Source organism: Scylla paramamosain, chromosome 21 (genome assembly GCF_035594125.1).
Source record: "Scylla paramamosain isolate STU-SP2022 chromosome 21, ASM3559412v1, whole genome shotgun sequence".
Lineage (NCBI taxonomy): Eukaryota > Metazoa > Arthropoda > Malacostraca > Decapoda > Portunidae > Scylla > Scylla paramamosain.
Window position 1 is genome coordinate 2,368,433 of NC_087171.1, and position 22,529 is coordinate 2,390,961.

General features: G+C 41.4%; 1 protein-coding gene across 3 annotated transcripts in view; it reads right to left on the reverse strand.

Moving 5' to 3' along the window:
- The window catches only part of LOC135110854 (tRNA endonuclease ANKZF1-like), a 169,324-nt gene that overhangs the window by 109,512 nt on the left and 37,283 nt on the right, over positions 1-22,529 (reverse strand). For 2 of the 3 annotated variants that reach the window (XM_064023461.1, XM_064023460.1), the window contains exons 2-4: positions 14,941-15,005; positions 7,255-7,345; positions 3,858-4,061 (exon numbers count right to left, since the gene is read on the reverse strand). In XM_064023461.1, coding sequence (XP_063879531.1) covers positions 3,858-4,061; positions 7,255-7,345; positions 14,941-14,982 — 337 coding nt within the window. In that variant the 5' untranslated portion in view covers positions 14,983-15,005. The remainder of the gene's footprint in view (positions 1-3,857; positions 4,062-7,254; positions 7,346-14,940; positions 15,006-22,529) is intronic. The other variant, XM_064023462.1, reaches the window with a different exon arrangement.

Sequence of the window (22,529 nt, forward strand, 5' to 3'; positions counted from 1 at the left end):
GGGAGTACTCACACAGTGCTACCAATGGTGGGAAAGCAAAACATTTCACTCACACTACTTGCTTGGCAGCAATTTCAGATATTCATGATTTTTTAAATATTATTTTATTTGTTTATTTTCCCTTGAAAAAAAATCCGCTTGTTTGAGAATTCCAGACAATCAAATACCAGAGAGCTGGGTTTATACTGTAACTTTGTTCTAAAACCAAATTATGGTACCACAACCAAACCAATAATGAGCTCAGAATTTTGTTTGAAAACTGATCTGTTAAAAAGTTAAATGCTTATTTTCACTGAAATGTTACTCTTTTGTATTATCTATTATAATGGAATCTTTAATGCTATATAACTGTGTTCTACAGGTACGAGTAAAAGCATAACTGTCAAAATATTTTCAATTACAATCTACAAAATCATAGAAATTCAAGTATATTGTTCCTTTCACATGTTTACAAGAAATTATATAATTTATAATGTCATAACTCCAATTCTGTATAATCAGGGTTGGCATTAAAAAATCCACCCTCCCCCAAAAAAACAGCCTAAGTTGGTTTTTTGGAGTTTTTTGAAAATATACTTTATATATCAAAATTAAGTTCTACATCATATTGATAATTAAGTTGTATATAAGTATATATATATATATATATATATATATATATATATATATATATATATATATATATATATATATATATATATATATATATATATATATATATATATATATATATATATATATATATATATATATATATATATATATATAAAGAAATGTAAAAGTAGTCAAGTCTGACCCATTCATTTCCAGTAGCACAAGTTATCACAGGCTTTGTCCAACCAGGCCAACCTGAACTAGCATGACCTAAATAAATAAGTGTGTGTTCTTCATTAATAGAAAGTGTCAAAATCTTTCAAGATCTAACTCCCCTTGTAATTTCTGGCACCTAGCTAAAAACATCTCCAGTAACTTTGCTTCTTCATCTTTCCCTCCTTTATTTCAACCTGATGGCACCACTGCTATCTCATCTATTTCTAAAGCTGAACTCTTAGCTCAAACCTTTGCTAAAAACTCAACCTTGGATGATTCAGGGCTTGTTCCTTCCTCTTCTCCACCCTCTGATTACTTCGTGCTACCTATTAAGACCCTTCGCAATGATGTTTTCATGCCCTTGCTGGCCTAAACCCTCAGAAGGCTTAGGGACCTAATGAGATCTCTCCCATTGTTCTCCAAAATTGTGCCTCTGTGCTTGCACCTTGCCTAGTCAAACTCTTCCAACTCTATTAACATCTACCTTTCTTTCTTGCTGGAAATTTGTCTACAGTAAAATCCCTCTCATCCAGCATTCGAGTATCCGGCAGCTTCAAGTATCCGGCACATTTTTCCTCGAGCCTTAAAATCAATAAAAAATCAATGTGTACTCATAAAATCGATTAAAATTCCCGCGCGAGGCATACTTTGTCCCCTCGCCACCAGAGCGCACTGCTTCGCGCCACCTGCGGCCCAGTGCACTGTGATTACTCAGTGACTCAGTCCCGCGTGTGTACTGTTTATCGCCTGACGCCTTCATCATGCCTAAAGTTGTAGAAAAGAGGAAGCGTGTTGTGCTTACACTTAAGCAGCTGATCAGATCAGCTGCTGATTAGATCAGCTGATCTTTGTTATGGTAAGATGTGTGAATGTAGGGTGGTGATTGTGGACATAATTTCACCTCTATTCAAGTATCCGGCAGTATTCAAGTATCCGGCATGTCGGCGGTCCCGTTGATGCCAGATAAGAGGTATTTTACTGTATATTGAAGCCTATCCTTGGTTATCCTAAAAAGGATAACCATTCTAATCCCTCAAACTATCATCCTATTACTTTAATTTCCTGGTTCTCTAAAGTTCTGAAGCTATCCTCAACAGGAGGATTCTTAAACATCTATCACTTCACAACCTTCTACCTAATCGCCAGTATGGGTTCGTTAAGGCTGCTCTACTGTTGATCTTGTGGTGTTCCTTACTGAGTCTTGGTTATCCTCTTTTAGGGATTTTGGTGAAACTTTTGCTGTTGCCTTAGGTACATCAGAAGCTTTTGATAGAGTCTGGCTTTGATTTCCTTCTATCATTCTCTGTAACTTCATCTCAAGTTTCCTTTCTGATTGTTCTATTGCTGCTGTGGTAAACAGTCACTGTTCTTCTCCTAAATCTATTAATAGTGGTGTTCCTCAGGGTTCTGTCCTGCCACCCACTCTCTTCCTATTATTCATTAATGATCTTCTGAACCAAACTTTTTGTCCTATCCATTCCTATGCTGATGATACCACCCTGCACTTTTCCATGCCTTTCTGTAGACGTCCAACCCTTCAGGAAGTAAACAGTTCTCACAAGGAAGCCATAGAATGCCTGACTTGTGAGCTCTCTAAAATTTCTGATTAGGGCAGAGCAAACTTAGTATTGTTCAATGCCTCAAAAATTCAATTCCTCCATCTATCAACTTGACACAGCCTTTCAGACAACTATCCCCTCTTCTTTAATGACACTCAACTGTCCTCTTCTTCTACACTGAACATCCTCAGTCTGCCCTTTACTTATGGTCAAAACTGGAAACTCCACATCTCATCTCTAGCTAAAACAGCTTCTATGAAGTTAGGCATCCTGAGTTGTCTCCTCCAATTTTTCTCACACTCCAGCTGCTAACTCTGTATAGGGGTCTTATCCATCCATCTATGGAGTATGCTTCACGTGTATGGGGCAGATTTCCACTCATACCGCTCTTTTAGAGAGGGTGGAATCAAAAGCTTTTCATCTTATCAACTCCTCTCCTCTAATTGACTGTCTTCAGCCTCTTTCTCATCAGTGCAATGTTGCATCTCTTGCTATCTTCTACCGATATTTTCATGCGAACTGCTCTTCCGATCTTGTTAACTGCATGCCTCCTCTCCTCACACAGCCTCACTGCACAAGACTCTTCTTTCTCTCATCCCTATTCTGTCCACCTCTCTAATGCAAGAGTTAACCAGTATTCTCAATCATTCATCCCTTTCTCTGGTAAACTCTGGCACTTCCTGCCAGCTTCTGTATTTCCTCTTTCCTATGACTTGAACTCTTTGAAGAGGGAGGTTTCAACACACTTATCCTCCTGCAATTTTTGATGATTGGCACCTCAGTGGACCTTTTTTTTATTATATTTTTGTTGCTCTTGGCCAATTCCCCTTACACATGAAAAAAAAAAACAAAGGAACATAACAAGCAGTACACCATTGGCCCAAGATGAGGGCAATGTGTCAAATCAAACAGAAGTGGGTGGAAAATGTTTTGACCTTGATTTGGCAATACTTACAAAACTGTTCTCTATCACTTTTCCCTCTGCCAGGACACAAGAATGAAGGACAGAGGTGACTTGCCCTTGTTCTGATGCATGGCTAAGCATAAACATGAACTAATATTGTCAAGAGTAGTGAGGGACTGATGGGAAAGGCAATGTGGTGTTGGCACGTGAAGTGCGGCCTGTGCACCATTCAACAAAATGAACACATGCAAGCCACCACACTCGCTGAGTGGGATTTTATATCTTGTTATTCTAGTTCTACTCCTTGGTGAGCTAAAACACCAATGACTTGGACAGACTTGCAACACTATTGCAAAGGGGAAGGACAGGCACTTCTGATGGTGTTTCTTTCATGATTCTAGCTCAAGTAACAAAAGAGATAAAATAAATAAGTAATAAGTAAATAAAATAAATAAAAGTAATTTTCTGAAAAAAAAAAAACCAGAGTGAAAGTTCCTGGAAAAGACTACCATCATTTGAGGGTTAACAGCATCTCAGAATCCTAACCCATCAAAAAAATTCTTTTGTATTTGTTAATAACTTACTTGATTCATCCCAAAATTGGTCCTCAGTGAGTGGAGTCTTGCCAGCCATGGAGCGCCGCAGGTTGTTGCGGTGCCAGTCCAGACGATAGTGAGAGACTTGTTCCTCCCGGTCAGCAAAGGTGGTCTGGCAGTGAGAGCAACGTATCTCTATCTGATTGGAGGGCAAGCTGGGCTGGAACAGGGGCAGGCCGAGGGAGCAGTGCTCTGAGGAGGAACTATCATTTAAGGGTCTTTTATGGAATAATTCTGTAAAACAGATGAGTAACAGTGAAATCTTTTATGAACCAAACCTCTTTTGAATGATATTGTACATAAATGAGTGATGGCATGACTGGCTGAGACTCATTTTTCAAACAGAATTTGTAAAACATAGGATGGGAAGTGGGAAGTATCACTTTTTTTATGTAGGAGGGGCACCAGCCAAGGGCAACAAACATTATGAGAAAAATGGCCCACTGAGGTGCTGGTACCCAAAAGTGGTAAAAAGCAGTTGTCAAAAACTAAAGGATAAGTGTCTTGAAACCTTCCTCTTGAAAGAGTTCAAGTCATAGGAAGAAGGAAATACAGAAGCAGGCAGGGAGTTCAAGAGTTTACCAGAGAAGGGGATAAATGATTGAGAATACTGGTTAACTCTTGCATTACACAGGTGGAGAGAATAGGAGTGAAAGAAAGAAAGTCATGTGAAGTGAGGCCACAGGAAGAGGGGTGGCATGCAGTTAGCAAGATCAGAAGCCTAGTTAGCATGAAAATTGCATAACATAGCAAGAGATGCAACATTGCAGCAATGAGAAAGAGGCTGAAGACAGTCAGTTTGAGGAGAGGAGTAGATAAGATGAAAAGCTTTTGATTCCACCCTGTCTAAAATAGTGGTATGAGTGGAACCTCCCATACCTGTGAAGCATACTCCATACATGGATAGATAAGGCCACTGTACAAAGTTAGCAGCTGGGGATGAGGGGTGAGAAAAAACTGGTGGAAATGATTTAGAATGCCTAACATCATAGAAGCTGTTTTAACTAGGGATGAGATATGAAGTTTCCAGTTAAGATTATAAGTAAAGGACACAAAGGACAGACTGAGGATGTTCAATGTAGAAAAGGGGGACAGCTGAGTGTCACTTAAAAAGAGGGGATAATTATCCTGAAGGTTATGATGAGTTGATAGTGCTACCGCTTGCAATGTAGGCTGTGAAGATGAGAAGGTAGAGGAGATGAAGGTGGAAGAGTGAGTCATGAGGGTGGAGATGATGATGTTTACACTAAAAGATGATGACCTATAGGATATAGAACCTGTGTTCTACACCTGTCACCCATGCTCATTCACAAAGCCCCCAATAAGTGTAAAATAAATTAAGTATGCTGTAGATACAACACAATGACATTTGTAATAAGTAGCTGCAACTAATGATACAAATGTGACAGCAAGACTGTTCACTAAGCTCATAGTGTTAAGTGTTAAATTTATATGATTACAGGCTTGACCAGACTCAGAATAAATTGTACCATGTGCAGCATGTTCATTACACCTGTTACACTGAGTAGCATCATCAGGCTGCCACAGATAGATGGAGGAATTGAGTTTTTGAGGCATTGAACAATACTAAGTTTGCTCTGCCCCATCAGAAATTTTAGAGAGATCACAAGTCAGGCATTCTGTGGCTTCCCTGTGTGAACTGTTTACTTCCTGAAGGGTTGGACACCTACAAAAAGATGTGGAAAAATGCAGGGTGGTATCATTAGTGTAGGAGTTGATAGGACAAGAAGTTTGGTTTAGAAGATCATTGATGAATAATAGAAAAAGAGTGGGTGACAGGACAGAACCCTGAGGAACACCACTGTTAATAGACTTGGAAGAACAGTGATCATCTATCACAGCAGCAACAGAACTGTCAGAAAGAAAACTTAAGATGAAGTTAGACAGAGAATAATAGAAGCCATAGGAAGGTAGTTTGGATATTCAAGCTCTGTGCCAGACTCTATCAAAAGCTTTTGATACATCAGAGGCAACAACAAAAGATTCACCAAAATCCCTAAAAGAGGATGACCAAGACTCAGTAAGGAAGGCCAGATCACCAGTAGAGCAACCTCAACAGAACCCATAGTGGCAATGAGATATAAGGCTGTTAAGCAATAGATTTTTAAGAATCTTCCTGTTGAGAATAGATTAAGATACTTTAGAGACAAGAAATTAAAACAATAGGATGGTAGTTTGAGGGATTAGAACAGTCACTCTTTTTAGGAACAGGCTGAATATAGGCAAACTTCCAGCAATAAGGAAAGGTAAAATGTTGATAGACAGAGTTGGAAGAGTTTGACCAGGCAAGTCCAAGCACAGAGGAACAGTTTTGGAGAACAATAGGAGGGACACCATCAGTTCCATATGCCTTCAGTCAGAGGATGTAGTCAGAGGATGGAGGAGAGGGAGGAACAAACAAAGGTTTGAGTGAAGAGAAATAGAAATAGAAATAGATGAGATGGCAGTGGTGCCATCAGGTTAAAATAAAGGAGGGAAAGATGAAGAGGCACAAGTTGACAAGGGCAGGCCTGCAAAAGAAAAAGACTGACTCAACACCCACAAGCAGAAGCAGAAGGCAACCATAGACACTGTCCTTGTCAAGTGTGGGTAACCATGGCAGGTACGAGTATATGTAGGCCACGAGTAGGAAGCTCACACCATCAGCACAGCAGGTAGCAGGAGCCATAAGGTGATGAATGTGCAGCCAGGGGAGACAGCAGTACATGCAGGGCAGTGTGGCGGAGGTAAGGTGCCCCAACATAACGCCAGAGAAAGCCACAGTGCCGCAGGTAGCAAGTAGCACCAAAGCAGTTTAAGGCATGTGATGAAGGTCGAAGCAGTTGGCATGAGTGGGTAGCACACGCATAAAAAATGACAGTCACAGAACGATGGATGAGTTGCAGTCCTGGATTGAAGGACAGACATGAAGACTGTAGTATATTAATATAAAAATACTGTATAGAAATATGCAAAGGGGCCAGCTGCATGTCCACCCACTGAGGCATGGTGGACAGGACTGGCTTGAGACTGCCCACAGTGGTGTCAAGTCATAATGTCTGGTCACAGACTGGCAAGGGTGGGGGCATGACGGGGGAGGGGAGGAACACTGCATGGGGTGACACCCAGGTTGGCACAAGTTTATAGAGACAGAGTCAAGAAAACTTAGGATGAAATAATGCAGAAGAGATTCATGACTGTGCAGGAAGGCATCTAAGGACTGTGCAAGCTGACAAACAACCATCATATCAACACATCCAATATGTAGAGTCCAGTAGTTAACAAATGCCTTGTTATCATAAACAAAAACCACAACAAATGTTAAATAAATCACAGAGCTTGTGGGAATTTATATATCTTAGGAAAGCGAAAAATTTTTCTTTACCTGTAGTGTGTGAGGAAGAGGGCTGGTTGCTGAGTTCCTCATACTCAGCACTGCCTGGGGCAATGTGGATACCAGCCAACACTGTACAAATCTGAAGTGAAAATGCCAATGTTAGAACTCTTAATTAACTATACAAAAACAAAAGATGCAGTACTCTAGAATGCTTTAGAATTACATGAAAACTTAATTATCTATCTTCATCAATGCATTTGTAAGAATAATCAGTTTGCCTTGTATATCACAGAAGCTACCATTGTCAATCATCATTGGTTCTTTATGTGACATATGTAACAAAGAATTATCCCTACCTCATCCACTTATATGCTTCTTGTTCTTCCATTCACATACCCTAGCTTATTTTCTTGCCTAATCTTTCACTCTTAATTTCTGCTTTTGTTACTGATTTTTATTCCTTGAACAATATGCATTTTGTTAAATTTGAACATGAAACATTATAGTAGTAAATAGGATGCATGTGTGTGTGTGTGTGGGTGTGTGTGTGTGTGTGTGTGTGTGTGTGTGTGTGTGTGTGTGTGTGTGTGTGTGTGTGTGTGTGTGTGTGTGTGTGTGCATATTTACCTAGTTGTGGTTTATGGGAGGAGTCTAAGTTCATGTTGTCCAGTCTCAATATCTACACTTAAACAGTTTTTCCTTAAAATCACGTATAGTTATTGCATTTACTACTTCCTTTTGCAGCTCATTCCAGATTCCTGCAGTCCTTTATAGGAAACTATTCTTCTTAATATTCTTTCTACACACGCCCTTCTTCACCTTCTTTTCATGCCCTCTTGTACTTCTAGTCTTTCACCACTAAATCACTCGGATCCAGTTTTTCATATCCCAACACAATCTGATATAAGGCAATCAGGTCACCTCTCTCTCTCTCTCTTCTCTCTTCCAAGGTGGGCAGGTTTAGTTTCTTTATTCTCTCTTCATACGATAACTCTGATAGGGTTGGAAGCAACTTTGTCGCTGCTCATTGTATTCTCTCTAATTTCTCCATGTCCCTTTCAGTGCTGGGTGACCATATCACTGCCAAATATTCCAAACAAGGTCTTATCATTGTCACAATTAAATTCCTAATCATCTCTTCATCCAGATAGTTGAATGCTTCTTGTATGTTTCTCACCAGACTATATGTTTCCCCTGTCTTCCTTCTTACATGTACACCTCTGGGGACAGCTTATCAGTGACAGTAATTCCAAGGTCTTTCTCTTTACTCCTCACTTTTATTTCCTCACTAACCAATTTATAACCTAAGACTGGCCTCACACAACTGTGCCTAATCTTCAACACTCCACATTTTTTACATTAAACTCCGTTTTCCAAGTGCCACTCCAATCCCAAATAACATTCAAATCTTCCTGTAGAGCTTCACAATCCTCTATCCTCTCCACCTTTCTTATCAATTTTGCATCAGCAAATAGACTCATGCAACTATTCACCCCTTCCATCTTTTACATAGACAGCAAACATAAATGGGGCTGGTGCCAACCCCTGCAGGACACCACTAATTACCTCTCCATGATAACTTCCTATCTTTGACCACTGTTCTCATTTCCATTCCTCTTAGAAAGTTACTGATCCAATGTGCTCCTCTCAACCCACCAAACATTTCTAATTTCCACAGCAGTCTCTTGTGAGGCATAATATTGAATGCTTTCTTAAAGTCCAAATAAATACAATCTGCCCATCCCTCTCTTTCTTGTTCTATATCTATGACTCTGGAGTAGAAGCACATTAAATTTATCATACACAACCTTCCTATTTTAAAGACAAATTGTCTGTCCATTAATATCTCTCTTTTCCACATGTACTCCATCTTTGCTTCACTAATCTTTCACACATTTTTGCCACTTCAAAGGAGGAGGCAGTAGACACCTGCCGAAACGATAATTACTCCCAGTGAGGTCTAAAGCACTGTTCAGGGGGTGTTGTGAACTTATCATTAAACCCAGCTGTGACCTCACTGAACGTTTCCCTTTGTGTCTCACAACACAAGGGGGCAGTCACAGCCTGCCCTCTAAAGACAACTCTCTACCTCCACACAAAACTACAAGCACCTAATAACACACACACCCTTCACTCAAAATTTTAAAATCATGGCGACTCCTACACCAGCCTCGGAGTCCCCATCTGGGGAGGGGACCATAAATGTCCCCAGGTCGGACTGCCTTTCCGTCGACGACCCTAAGTGTCTTGACACCCCCCTCAACTTTTTCTTCATTAACTTCTGCAACATTCGCGGTCTAAGATCTAATTTTCAATCTGTAGAACACCACCTCTCCTCTTCTAAACCTCATCTTCTTTTCCTCACTTAGACTCAGGTGTCTGAGGCAACTGACAGTAGCCCCTTTTCTGTTCCCTCCTACTTTCTCTATCCTCATTTTCAATCCAAAGCTGGATGCTGCATTTATGTGCGCAATGACTTAACCTGCTCTCGTGCCCACGCTCTTGAATCTTCCGAGTTTTCCACCATCTGGCTACGACTACAGAGTCATTCTCATACTAAAGTTATCTGTGCTGTATACCTCTCTCCTAACTCCTCTGACTATAAGAAATTCTTTGACTACTTAACTTCCAAAGTGGAGCACATTCTGACCCTCTTCCCTTTTGCAGAGATCTCCATTCTTGGAGACTTCAATGTTCACCATCAGCTTTGGCTTTCCTCTCCCTTCACTGACCATCCTGGTGAACTAGCCTACAACTTTGCTATCCTCCATGACCTAGAGCAATTGGTGCAACACCCTACTCGTATTCCTGACCGTCTTGGAGATACGCCCAACATTCTTGACCCTTTCCTGACCTCTAATCCTTCTGCTTATGCTGTCACCCTTTCTTCTCCGTTGGGGTCTTCCGATCACAATCTCATATCTTTATCTTGTCCTATCACTCCAATCCCTCCTCAGGATCCCCCTAAGCGAAGGTGCCTCTGGCGTTTTGCCTCTGCTAGTTGGGGGGACCTGAGGAGGTACTTTGCTGATTTTCCTTGGAATGACTACTGCTTCCGTGTCAGAGACTTGTCTTTGTGTGCTGAGCGCATAACAGAGGTGATAAGTGTCTGGCAGGGAGGCGTACATTCCTCACTCTTTTTCTCGTCCTAAACCTTCTAAACCTTGGTTTAACACAGCTTGTTCTCGTGCTATACATGATAGAGAGGTGGCCCACAAAAGGTACTTAAGCCTTCCATCACCAGAATTTCATGCACTTTATATTTCTGCCCGGAATCATACCAAGTCTGTTCTCCAACTAGCCAAAAACTCCTTCATTAACAGAAAATGTCAAAACCTTTCAAGATCTAACTCCCCTGGTGATTTCTGGCATCTAGCCTAAAATATCTCCAATAACTTTGCTTCTTCTTTCCCTCCTCTACTTCAACCAGATGGCACCACTGCTATCACATCTATTTCTAAAGCTGAACTCTTTGCTCAAACCTTTGCTAAAAACTCTACCTTGGACGATTCTGGGCTTGTTCCTCCCTCTCCTCCACCCTCTGACTACTTCATGCCACGTATTAAAATTCTTCACAATGATGTTTTCCATGCCCTCGCTGGCCTAAACCCTCGGAAGGCTTATGGACCTGATGGGGTCCCTCCTATTGTTCTCCGAAACTGTGCCTCCGTGCTTGCACCTTGCCTAGTCAAACTCTTTCAGCTCTGTCTGTCAACATCTACCTTTCCTTCTTGCTGGAAGTTTGCCTACATTCAACCTGTTCCTAAAAAGGCTGACTGCTCTAATCCCTCAAACTATCATCCTATTGCTTTAATTTCCTGCTTATCTAAAGTTTTTGAATCTATCCTCAACAAGAAGATTCTTAAACATCTATCACTTCACAACCTTCTATCTGATCGCCAGTATGGGTTCCGTCAAGGCCGCTCTACTGGTGATCTTCTGGCTTTCCTTACTGAGTCTTAGTCATCCTCTTTTAGAGACTTTGGTGAAACTTTTGCTGTTGCCTTGGACATATCAAAAGCCTTTGATAGAGTCTGGCACAAAGCTTTGATTTCCAAACTACCCTCCAACGGTTTCTATCCTTCTCTCTGTAACTTCACCTCAAGTTTCCTTTCTGACCGTTCTATTGCTGCTGTGGTAGACGGTCACTGTTCTTCTCCTAAATCTATTAACAGTGGTGTTCCTCAGGGTTCTGTCCTGTCACCCACTCTCTTATTATTCATTAATGATCTTCTAAACCAAACTTCTTGTCCTATCCACTCCTATGCTGATGATACCACCCTGCACTTTTCCACGTCTTTTCATAGACGTCCAACCCTTCAGGAGGTAAACATATCACGCAGGGAAGCCACAGAACGCCTGACTTCTGATCTTTCTAAAATTTCTGATTGGGGCAGAGCATTGGTATTGTTCAATGCCTCAAGAACTCAATTCCTCCATCTATCAACTCGATACAACCTTCCAGACAACTATCCCCTCTTCTTCAATGACACTCAACTGTCCCCCTCTTCTACACTGAACATCCTCGGTCTGTCCTTTACTTATAATCTGAACTGGAAACTTCACATCTCATCTCTAGCTAAAACAGCTTCTATGAAGTTAGGTGTTCTGAGACGTCTCCGCCAGTTTTTCTCACCCCCCCAGCTGCTAACTCTGTACAAGGGCCTTATCCGTCCATGTATGGAGTATGCTTCACATGTCTGGGGGGTTCCACTCATACTGCTCTTCTAGACAGGGTGGAATCAAAAGCTTTTCGTCTCATCAACTCCTTTCCTCTAACTGACTGTCTTCAGCCCCTCTCTCACTGCCGCAATGTTGCATATCTAGCTGTCTTCTACCGCTATTTTCATGCCAACTGCTCTTCTGATCTTGCTAACTGCATGCCTCCCCTCCTTCCGCGGCCTCGCTGCACAAGACTTTCTTCTTTCTCTCACCCCTATTCTGTCCACCTCTCTAACGCAAGAGTTAACCAGTATTCTCAATCATTCATCCCTTTCTCTGGTAAAGTCTGAAACTCCCTGCCTGCTTCTGTATTTTCACCTTCCTATGACTTGAATTCCTGCAAGAGGGAGGTTTCAAGACACTTATCCACCAATTTTTGACCACTGCTTTGACCCTTTTATGGGACTGGCATTTCAGTGGGCATCTTTTTTTATTAGATTTTTGTTGCCCTTGGCCAGTATCCTTCCTACATAAAAAAAAAAAAACTTCACTTGTTAATGACACTGGTCTATAATTAGATAGTTTTTCTTTGCTTCCATTCTTATATATGGGGATTATATTTGCTTTTTTCCAATATTTGGGCACCACCCCTTTCCTTAATGAAGTTATAATGAGTTCATAAACCTTGTGTGCAAGTTGATCTCTGCATTCCTTCAATTCCCAATTAGATACTCCATCAGGTCCCTGCACCTTCCTCACATCCAAGTCTTCCATCATTGTTCTTACCTCATCCACTGTTACCTCAATCTCACTCAGTCCTCCTACTGACACATCTGTCATCACTGGTCTATCAAATGTTCCCTCTTCAGTGAAGACACTTTGAAAGTAGTCATTTAAAACTTCTGCAATTTCTGTTTCTTGTTCAACATGCGTACCATTTATTTTCAGTTTGCTTAAACCCTTCTTGTTCTTCATTTTACTATTCACATATCTATAGAACATCCTTGGTTCATTATTACATCTGTTCATAATATCTTTTTTATGATTCTTTATTTCTTCTCTCCTTACCTTTGAGTATTCATTTCTGTCCCTTTTATATTTTTCCCAGGCCTCACTTGTTTTCCTTTTCTTCCATTTGATCCAGGCTAGATTTCTCTTTCTCCTTGCTTCCTCACATTGTTTATTAAACAACTCTTGCTTCTTAACCTCTTGTTTCCTTATCTTTGAGACAAATCTCCTTACACCCTCATTGTGTATATTCATAAATTCTCCCCATTTATCTTCTATTCCATTTGCTTTGTCGAATTGATTCCAGTCCACTTGCTCAAAGTAATTCCTCAGTTTTGCAAAGTCTGTTCTTCCAAAGTCGAATCTTCCTATTCTGTGGCACTCATTCTTTTGTATCTTTCCTCCTACTCTCAATGTACACTCCACCACCACATGATCACTTTTACCTATTGGACATTTATAGTTTATATCCTCGACAACTTCAGGCTCTTCCGTGAAAATTAAATCCAGCCTTGAAGGTTCATTGGCTAACTCCTGATTGGTTGCTACCTGCTTTCCCCCCCCCACTCCTCTCTCTCTCTCTCTCTCTCTCTCTCTCTCTCTCTCTCTCTCTCTCTCTCTCTCTCTCTCTCTCTCTTTCTCTCTCTCCCCTTTATCTTCTATTTTCATGGGTAGCATGTATACAGAGCATTGGTGATGAATTTGTCAATCATAACCTTAAACTCAAATGTCCAGTAAAACAACTGATGTGGGTGGGGGTGGTTGGGTAGGTTGTGGAGTGGAGGGTGGAAGTCTGTTGCCATGGCAACTCCCACCTGAAATCACTTCCAATGTAGCCACTCACTCACCAGACCTCTCAGATCATAGTAACAGACAATAGTGGGATTACCATGTGTCAGAGAGAGAGAGAGAGAGAGAGAGAGAGAGAGAGAGAGAGAGAGAGAGAGAGAGAGAGAGAGAGAGAGAGAGAGAGAGAGAGAGAGAGAGAGAGAGAGAGAGAGAGAGAGAGAGAGAGAGAGAGAGAGAGAGAGAGAGAGAGAGAGAGAGAGAGAGAGAGAGAGAGCACCTTACCACCTTTTAAAAATATTATGCCTTCTGTCTGAAATGTTTCATATAACCGCCTTGCATATCAGTTGAAATTAGCATGATTTTTGGTAGAGTTTTTAATTTCACGTATTGTGTCAACACGAGACTGAACTGAGCTACTGGACTTACTTATCACTCACATTATGTCTTTATAGTTGTACTGTGAGATGATGCAGGATAAAAAGTAGAACACACACACAAACAAACATTGATCACATTGCCTGATTGTGCGACATGCACCCTGTTGTTCCTCACTTACAAGTCATATGTTCTTATAATTTTACATGAAGTACCGCAGGAAAGAGAATAATAATTACACTAAAAATGTATAACAAAACACACACACACACACACACACACACACACACACACACACACACACAATAAATAAATAAGTAAACAAGTCAATAAATAGATAAATAAATACACAGGGAAATTTATTGTAAGGATGGCAAGGAGTGGCCGTTGGTAGTGAACTCATTGATCACTGATTTTTCATCTACTGTCATGTTGCTTCACAAGAAATCGAAAGAAAAGTATAAAATATCATAGATTATGCCAATTTTCTTCCAGAATTTTTTTACATGGTCATTCTTCATCAAATTTTGATTGACAGAGTAAGAATAATTTCCTAAAATTCTCTCTTGTTTAGAATTTTGTTTTATTTAGGTCATTTTCAACCCATGCCGCAGAGAATGGGTTTAAATCATATTACACCAGTTTAACACACATGCTTGCCCCCCCCCCCCCCCTCTCTCTCTCTCTCTCTCTCTCTCTCTCTCTCTCTCTCAGAACTTCTTAAATAACCTCAGAGCTCCCATTTATTGCTTCTCATATGGTTTCTTTAATGCTATCAATAATCAAGAACTTACAGCACAGATGTGTGATATGGGGAAGCCCAGATGTCTGGCAGGTGGAGTGGAAAGAGAAGAGGATGCAAGGAGGAGGTGACGTCTTATCCAAGTAACAAATACTCACCTGATCCTCATCCCAGAGTGACACCTGTTGAATTGGCTTCATTGTAACTTGTATTTTCTTACTCCCTGAAACAGTGAAAAAATTTAAATAAATAACTTTCATGATAAGATTGATAAAGGAGTTTCAAAGATACCTGCCAAAAGAAATTACTTCTCCACTCAACCCTCCTAATGTGTTCAATTCCTATAAATTTACTTAATTTTTGTGCAGAGCTTTAAAACACAGTAGACATTATAGAAAAGGGTATAGAGGACTTGGGCAAGGAAAGAGATTAGCAACTTTTTATACAAACAGAGTACAGTGGAACCTTGGTTACCAAACATCTCCCTTTTTCTAACAAATCAGTTTTTGAACAAAATTTTGAACTCATTATTGCTTTGGTTGTGGTACCATAATTCAGTTCTAGAACAAAGTTACTTGATTTCAGATATTAAAAGACATAGTAAAAACTGCCATTTATTACTGATTTATAGTTTCTATAAATATCTACTTCGTTTTTATAAATTTGGAGGAGACACAGAGTGTAAGATAATAATTCAGTCTTTGAAATAAGGTTAATGTGATTCCACTGATAAGCCTCAATGTAAGCAAACAGTTTTCGGTGCTCAGGAGTAATTCTGAGCCACATGTGCCTCTCTCAATGACCTCTAATGCCATCATTACTGCACAACTACATTTTCCTGGTAGCTTTTCCCAGTAGCATGATGTCTAAGTGTTATGATCTCCTTCATCTTGGCAGTAAGAGGGTTGCTCCTCTCTGTGTCCCTTTGTAAGGCTTCCCTCACTAGATTGGTCTAAACAGTATCTTCTGTGTCACTAAGTTCTGTGTCACTAAGTTCATTCAATACATTCATTCTGTAACGCTCCTTTTTATTATTTCTGTGTTTCTTTGAGTCTCCCCAATAATTGTTTTCTTTTGTAGCTTGCGGTGAAGAGGAGGATAATAGCGGTAATTAAAGGTTTAGTGATTATATGAAAAAGTATATTTATAAGGCGTGTATTCGTGGGAGTGATTTAGAAGTCTTGAAACATTTGTTATAAATAGTCTTTACTTATTTCAACTGTGGTTTTCTCTAATCAGTGGTAATACGAATAATACGATTACATCATGTTGCGTCAGCCTACCAGTAACTCATAAGGTGTCATTCCCTAGCTTATAAAATATGTTAGTAATTTAGAATTCAATTATTAACTTCAACTAATGTCCAGCCTATATGCTCACCTTGCTAGCCAATTATTCCTGCATTTTTATTTAAACTCACGGTTCAGTAAAATTATTTGTGAAAGAAGAGAGAGAGAGAACTAGCTAAAGTTCCAATAACTTCAGAGGCCTGGGGGTGGGTGTTGAGGGGGAGAGCACAGAATGGCGTCTCCCTTCCCTCTGGCAACAGGTGGGTCTCGTAGCTCTGAAATATTTGATTTTTCTTTTATTTAGAAGTGAATATTACTGTGTTCATGTTTATTATTCATGTTGACAGAATGGCGTCTTCCCTCTGGCAACAGATAAAATAGCCGGTGTTGGTCCCACGTGGAGACAGGCCACAGAGTCTTGGGAAAGTGTTAGCCATGTAATGTTTCTTTAGTCAAGTATAGTCTACTGTGAATGTGTTGTGAGCAATATTATTGCCGTAGAGAAGTGATGGATGAAGGCTGTGACGCTATTTAGGGATATAACGGTGCCCAGAATCAATGGTACTATTGAGGAGTTATAAAAGTAATTATTTTCTTGTGTATTCGTAGTGTTAAGTAACGGAGTATAAGTGTATATGCCATACCAGAATTTCAAGTGCCTTTTTTTTTTTTTTCTAGATTAACCACTCGATAAAGTGTCATAGTGGGTCAGTCAACCCAAAGAATCCCATCAGTATTATTCATTTAATTATTTTTGCTATTTTTATATTTTTCGTTCCTCATAATAAAGCCACACTGTAGGTACTGTGTGATAATTAACCTCTCCCTACCCTCTGGCCATGACGATGAAGGCGAGAACCATTACCAATCAAAAATGTTTTTTTTTTTTTTTTCTTGTGTGTGTGCGTGCTTTACCTCTTCTCTCTTCTTCTTCTTTTTTCTTCTTCGCCGTGAAGATCTTTGCCTCGTCTCATTAGAGCTCTGATCGGACCGGTGAGGAGGAGGGAGGAGGGGGGGAACCGGAGGGGGGAGTGGCATTACACTGGTGGCATAGCGGTGGGATTCGCTGTAGTCTTGGCCAGTCGTATTGGGAGAGACAGAGTACTGACAGTTGGGTAATATTGGGTCAAGTAATGTTCAAAGTGGCTGTTGTAGGTCATAGCCAGGTACCACGTAGGTTTGATGTGGAAGTGGAGAATTCAGAAGTAAGGATATATCGTGCAGGAGGAGCAAGAGCTAGGAATTTCTTTAATGACGAGAGATTGAATCACGTCTTGGCATGGAGACATGACCTCACTTTCCTCTGGTTAGGAACCAACGACATCAATCCTAATACACAGCCTCGTGAATTAACAGATACAATTCTGAACATTGGCAAAGAAATTGAACGAAATTGCGGTTCGAAGGTTATTTTGGTAGAAATAGAAAATAGACAGTATCCATCTAGCAGACCAGTAATTCCGAATGAACGCTATAAAAAGATAAAACGTGCAGTGAATGCCGCTTTGCTTAAAAGTAAACAGTTCTTGTGTATCAATTTTAACAGTTTTGTGTTTACCCTTGGAAGAGATGGAGTACATTTCGAAACCAGTGCCAAGGCTCAAATTCAACAAAAGTTGGCTATGAATATTAGCAAAGCCAAAGCTCGTCTATTTGGCCCTGTACACTAAAGTTCAACATGGATCGCATAGAGTCACTAATAGATATGGAGGAGAATGAAGAATACGGTGGAGTTAGATGGGAAAATCCAGAGCAGGGAGAATCAGAGGTCAATGCCAATCAGGTAATGATAGATACAATGAAGTTTACGGTGGCTAAACTTGAAAATATGTCAATGAGAATTGATGGATTGGAGGACTCGCTGAGTAGGGCAGTTTCCCCAGAGGGAGGAGGTACTCCAGCCGTTCTTTCAAACAGTCAGTTGCAAGTTCAAACCTCACTCCCTAGTCATTCCATGCCATTAGCCCCAGTCATGACAAGTACCCCTGCGAAGTCAACCTCAGAGGTTAGAGTCAAGCCGAGTGACATTAAGATCTTAGAGTTGGACGAATTGCAACGTTTAAACTCAGCGGCACGGTTACAGATGTTTTTCGAGTCGGTTGAGCGGTGCGCAAGTAATTCAGACGCTAGACTGGAAGTGGCTAAGTCGCGAGTTGATGGGGACTTGGCGGTTATGATTCACACAGCGCAAAGACAAGGAGAAGTAAAGGTATGGGAGGACTGTAAGACATACCTAACCAAAGAGTTTGGCGTGGACCTGAATTTTGATCAAGCTTGGAGACAGAGTGACTCTTTTCACTATGATTGGCTAGAAACCCCTCAATCCTTTGTTCACAAGTTCAAATGTCACTATGCAGCTATCCGGGGGATATTTCATGGTGAAATTCTACCTGATCGAGACAAGCTTCTCAAACGTAAGTTATTGCAGGGATTCCCCAAGAGCAGTAAAGATCTTCTTGAGACGTTCATGGATGACAATATTCCCTTGAACAAATTCCTTGGACATGTAGAAAATGAACGGATCTTGCTAATGCAAAAACATGCGTCAGTCAATTCAGTTCCTAATCATCCTGGGGAGGATACCTCTCGTTCTTGCTCTCGCAGTAACTCGCAGAGTTTAGCCAGCATCCAATCAGATATTTCCTCTCCCCAGTCTGAAAATAATTTGTCAAAAATTGCTGCTAAACTAGATCAGTTGCAACAACAAATAAGTAGGTCATGTGTCTCCAAAGCACCTTCGTCACCTCGCAAATTCTGTGCATTTTGCCAAACTGAAACTCATTCCCTGAGAGATTGTTGGAGGAAACCAGAAAGGGGACACTGTTTCGATTGTAGGAGGTACGGCTGCCGTCGGGGTAATCCCACATGCCCGGGAAAAACCCCACGGACACCTTCAGTTCCCCAGAAAAATGATGGGAGAACAAGTGCCCTTCCCAAGAAATCCCAGTCAGTCCGTAACACACAATTGACAGAAGGAACACCCAACGTATCAGTCGGTGATTCTACTCAATGACTAGGCCGAGAAGATCTATCACCTGTAGTCAACCTCATAGTTAGTGGTAAACTCTGTTCTGCGTTACTCGACACAGGTAGTTGTGTAACCCTAATCCGGCGAAGTACAGTACGTAGGCTGAGTCTTGAAGTAGATAAATCCAGGTGTTTGCCAGCATTAACAGCGGTAAATGGAGATCCGTTAAAAGTTCTTGGGATGGTAAAAGTTGAAATTCATGTGGGAGATCAAGAAGTGTGCAAACAGTGGATTTCAGTAGTGCCAGATTCATACCTCCAAAGAGATTTGTTGCTAGGTTGTGATGTTATTCAGCGGTCAAGCTTAACTTGGAATCCGCGGGAGAAGATGATGCTTTGGGGAGGAACCTTATATTCTGTTTCTCATGTCCGTAAGACTCGAGTTTGTGTAGGAAGGGTTTGCCAATCTCTTCCCATGAGCGTTCAATGTGAAGAGAAGAGCCGAGTTCAGCTCAAAGATATGGTTCATCTGAAGCCCCACCAGGGTAAAGTAATTCAAGTTGAGGTTGATGAACACTCGGGATCGAGTCTGTTGGTATATCCTCAATCTCGACATTCTTCTCAAACCTGCCCGTTGTTAGTAGAAGACAGTGAAACCCAAACCATTCCCGTACTTGTAGACAATTTGTCCAAGGTACATAAGTTCCTAAAGACAGGTACAGTATTGGCCTATTATGAGAAATATTCTGGTCCAGTCGAGGATACATCCTCACAAGTGTGCCACACCCGTATTGAGAATGAGTTGGAACCTCAGAATGATGTGGTAGAAGGAAATGGTACCCGAGCAGAACGTTTGCAGAGACTCATTAATCAACAGAATTGGGCTCACCTAGCGAATGATCAACAAAAACAATTGTCCAATGTAGTGTTATCATATGAGAAGCTGTTCATGTTAGAAAAGAAGGACATAGGCACCATCTCGGGTGAACCTGCCCACATTGCCGTGTCCGACCCAAACCCTTGCCAATCTCCTATGTACCGTTATCCTGAACATGCTAAGATGTTAGTATCTCAAATGCTAGTGGAGATGGAGGAGAGAGGTGTGATTGAACCTTCGAGTACAGCATGGCTGTCTCCAATTGTCCTCGTGAACAAACCTGATGGGAGTAAGAGAATGTGTTTGGATTTTAGACAGGTGAACGAACGGCTAGCTGCGGATCTTTACCCATTACCTCGGCTTGAGGATTTGGTCAATGTCGCGGCAGGTCACCAGTACTATGCCACACTAGATTTAAAGGATGCATACTTCCAGATAGTCTTGGATGAGGAAAGCCGAGATCTAACAACTTTCTCTGATGGAATATCACTGTATCGTTTCCGTCGGTTACCGTTCGGACTGAGTTGCGCACCCGCAATCTTTTCTCGCAAGATGGCCGAAATCTTGACGCCTTTGTTGCGTGAGGGATGGGTCAAAAACTATCTAGACGATATCATTCTATGGGCCGAGAACTTCAACCAGCTAATGGAAAGATTGGGTAGACTGTTCGCCTTGTTAGAGGAGAAAGGTGTCAAGCTGAATCTGACTAAGTGCGACTTGGTGAAGCAGGAGGTGAAATTTCTAGGTCACCGAGTTTCTAAGGATGGAAGTACTCCTGATCAGAAAAATCTAGAAGCAATTAGAGAACAAGCTCCACCTAAAAATGTCAAGCAAGTTAGGAGATTTATTGGCATGTGTGGGTTTTATCGGAAATTTGTACCCAATTTTTCAAAGATAGCCATGCCTCTCACAAATCTCATGAAAGGGGATGTAAAGTTCAGTTGGACGGATGAATGTCAGGTTGCATTCGAGGCTCTCAAAACAAAACTTATGTCAACGCCCATTTTGGCTAGTTATCAACCTGAACTTCCTCTGGTCTTAGTCACAGATGCTAGCGATGAGTGCGTAGGAGCGGTACTGCACCAAGTTCAACCTGATAAAAGTGTCCGACCTCTAGGTTACTATTCTAAGAAGATCAGTAAGTGCGAGCAGAAGTATTCAGTCACCGACAAAGAAGCGTTAGCTGTCGTGTTAGCTTGCCGTCATTTCCACCATTACCTTTGGGGAACCAACTTTGAGATTCAAACCGACCACCAACCGCTCACTACTATCTTCCGTAGGCGGACTAAGTCGCCCAGAGTAACTAGGTGGATGCTGGAAATGCGCGAGTATCACTTTCGCGTAAAGTATGTAAAGGGAAAAGATAATGTAGTTGCTGATCAGTTGTCGCGTCCTGTTAGGCTTATCACACATCAACCCAACGTTACCTGGTTAGGCCTAACCTGAGAGGAATTCATTAAAGGACAGCGCGAAGATCCAACTTGGAATGAACTCTTAGACTACTTGAAGGGTGGGGTGTTGCCAGGGCGAAAGATTGCTAAGGCAACCCTTGATCAGTTTGAAGTTCTGGATGGTGTGTTGCACTATGTTAGAGAGACCAAAGATGGCAGTCTAAATTACACTGTAGTAGTACCCCGACACCTAGTCAGAAAGGCACTAGAAGTTGCTCATGATCAATCAGGACATTTTGGGCAGTTCAAATCCCTCAAGCAGGCAGAAGGGTTGTTTTATTGGCCTACTATTAAGTCGGATGTAATACAGTATCTTAAAGAGTGTCTAAACTGCCAAAAATTCAAACACAGCCGAGGAATGTCACAGCCATACCGAGAGTTACCTATAGTGTCACAGCCATTGGAGAGGATTGCCATTGATCTCACTGACATGACCAACGGACAGGAAGGTCAAAGGTATATCCTCACCATCATAGATCACTTCTCTAGGTATGTAAAATTTTATCCTCTAAAAACAAAACATGCTCAGGGTATAGTAGCTAAGCTTTCCCAATACATCTCTGACTTTGGCCGGCCACTCTCCATCCTGTGTGACAATGCCTTGGAGTTCACGGGACGAGAACTAAGAACCTGGGCTGGTCTTCATGGGATAGAACTGCTCTACACCACTCCCTATCACCCCCAGTCAAACGGACTCATCGAGAGAATGCACCGGACCCTGAAGACCGTGCTGTCCCAAATGTGCAAGGGTTACCCTTTAAGGTGGCCCGCCCTTCTCAGTGAATGTCAGTCACACATGAATCTGGCAGTACATAGCAGCATGGGGGTCTCTCCATATGTAGCATTCTTCGCAAGACAGCCACCTCGTTTCGTCACGGCGCCTCTCCTGACGGTGCAGTCTGAAGATAGTGACGTTCAGCAACTTAAGCGCATGATTAAAGACGCTAGTGTGACGTCACAGAGGAGGTACTGTGCAGTGGCGAACAGAAAACGACGTGATGAAAAGGTCTCAGTTGGGTCCTTGGTGTGGGTGAAATCAGAAACTCCGTTGCCTGGTACCTCTACCAAATTGAATGCTAAGTGGAAAGGACCATATCGAGTGAGTGAGGTAATCAGGGACGGTCAACTGTATGTAGTGGAGGACCCCTATTCTGGGAAGTTAG